The sequence below is a fragment of the Arachis ipaensis genome, chromosome B04 (assembly GCF_000816755.2).
Source record: "Arachis ipaensis cultivar K30076 chromosome B04, Araip1.1, whole genome shotgun sequence".
Lineage (NCBI taxonomy): Eukaryota > Viridiplantae > Streptophyta > Magnoliopsida > Fabales > Fabaceae > Arachis > Arachis ipaensis.
In genome coordinates this window covers 109,975,117-109,976,963 of record NC_029788.2, presented here as the reverse complement: position 1 = coordinate 109,976,963, position 1,847 = coordinate 109,975,117, and the positions used below count along the sequence as shown (strand labels likewise).

Here is a 1,847-nt window from a genome sequence, read left to right as displayed (position 1 = left end):
TCGATTATAATTCTATAGACCTCTAGGCCCAAAAGGCCCAATTCAGGTAAAAAAATTCGTTGTCAATCGGTTTTCCCGGCCCACCAAATGCAAAACATATAATGGCACTATGAAGTTTGGAGTCTATGGCTGTCCATTCATTCTTTTCCCACTAACCAAGAAGATGCTTGGCCGAATCATTATGTACAATGGAGAATGTTAAGCCATCATTTTTATTAAAAAAGAAAAAAATTGACAGTTAATACTTTATAAGTATTTGTTTAAATTAAAAAATGTTAAGTTATCTTATATTTGTGTATGTATAAGGGCAAGATATACTCTAGTTTTGCCACATTATATAATCCTACCACAAATTATTATTTCACTTCAACAAACAAAATTTAAGCTTAAATTAATAAAGAATAAAGAAGGTACTTTAATCATTAATAAAGATTAAAAAAGGTACTATACTACTATACATATATATATAAAAAAAAGCTTTTTATTAATTTTTTTATGTGCTTCCAATACTATTACATTTAATTATTATTTAGTAATTACTTTTGTTGATTGCTTGCATCACTGCTTGCTTCACCACTTGTGCGTCAATAGTATCATTGTTCTTTTGACTCTGCAAAAGAAATTAAACCAAATAGTTTTTATCAATCTAAATTTCAGAAGGAATAACTAGAATCACGTGATAGGATTTTTCAATCATGGATACTCACATGATGACATCTTCACATGAAGATGACATTATAGACCATTAGATGAATAAATATATTTGACTAAATATATTTGATTAACCATCTAAGGATTTACAATGTTATTTTCATGTGAAGATGTCATCATGTGAGTATTCCCCTTTTTCAATTGTATCTATGCATGATATGTGTTATTTTATTTCACACAAGTACTCATGTTTGACAAGTAGACAATAATAACTATTAATAATAATGCAACTCTTTAATTTGCTTAGTTGGCAATAGTGCTCTATATATATAGCGCATGCAATACTACATATGGCTAGTGAGAAATCCATCTAAGAGAAACACTGTTTTCATTTCTGTTTGTAACATAGAAAGATCGAGGGAAAACAAATAGTAGAGAAGAGAAAAAAGGTAGAGACCCAGGGAGGGTGGTTACTATAGAGTAATTTCTGTCCATATAACTCATTTTCATTTTGTTAATTGATTTATTTAAGCTTATTTATATGTTTGTATTTTTTTTTTTTACCTCAATTCTTAAGTTTTGTTTGCATGTAATTTCATTAAAAATATATATAAAGACAAAGAGACATAAAGGCAAATAGTTTTTTTTTCCCAACTTTTTAGAAAATATTCAAATTTTTATGTTTTCAGAAAAAAATGTGTTTATTTCTATTTTTATAATCAAACGAGAATATGTTATTCTATTGTCCTTATATTTGTCTTAAAGAGAATATCAAAATGCAACTTAAAAAGAGAGAGAAGTTTTATGTTGTATCAATCAGTTAATTAGTATGTTAAAACTTAAATCACTAATACTATATATTTCTAAAAATAAAACAAAATTTAAAAGTAAACTCTAAAAACCAGCGGCACATTCTCTGGAACTCTTCAAAAGAAACAAGAAAAAGACTGGAAATGAAAACTTCAAAATCAAAACCACTACTAAATACTTAATACTTTCACAGTTTCAACTTTCACCACAGAATTGGTGTAGCATATATGTCAAGATCCTTATTCATCCAAAAGCTTAAATAATGAATAGAAATAGATAAATAAATAGTTATATCTCTAATAAATATTTTAATTCAAGATTTTTTTTATTTATATAAATTTTTTGTATGTATTTTTTTTATTGGTATCATGTTGATTTATTTTTTT

The 1,847-nt window shown here is 26.3% G+C and overlaps 1 protein-coding gene across 1 annotated transcript in view; it reads right to left on the bottom strand.

The window, feature by feature from the left end:
* LOC107637956 (transcription factor SCREAM2-like) overlaps positions 495-1,847 on the bottom strand; it is a 3,827-nt gene continuing 2,474 nt past the window's right edge. The window contains exon 4 of the mRNA XM_016341181.2: positions 495-610. Coding sequence (XP_016196667.1) covers positions 530-610 — 81 coding nt within the window. The 3' untranslated portion in view covers positions 495-529. The remainder of the gene's footprint in view (positions 611-1,847) is intronic.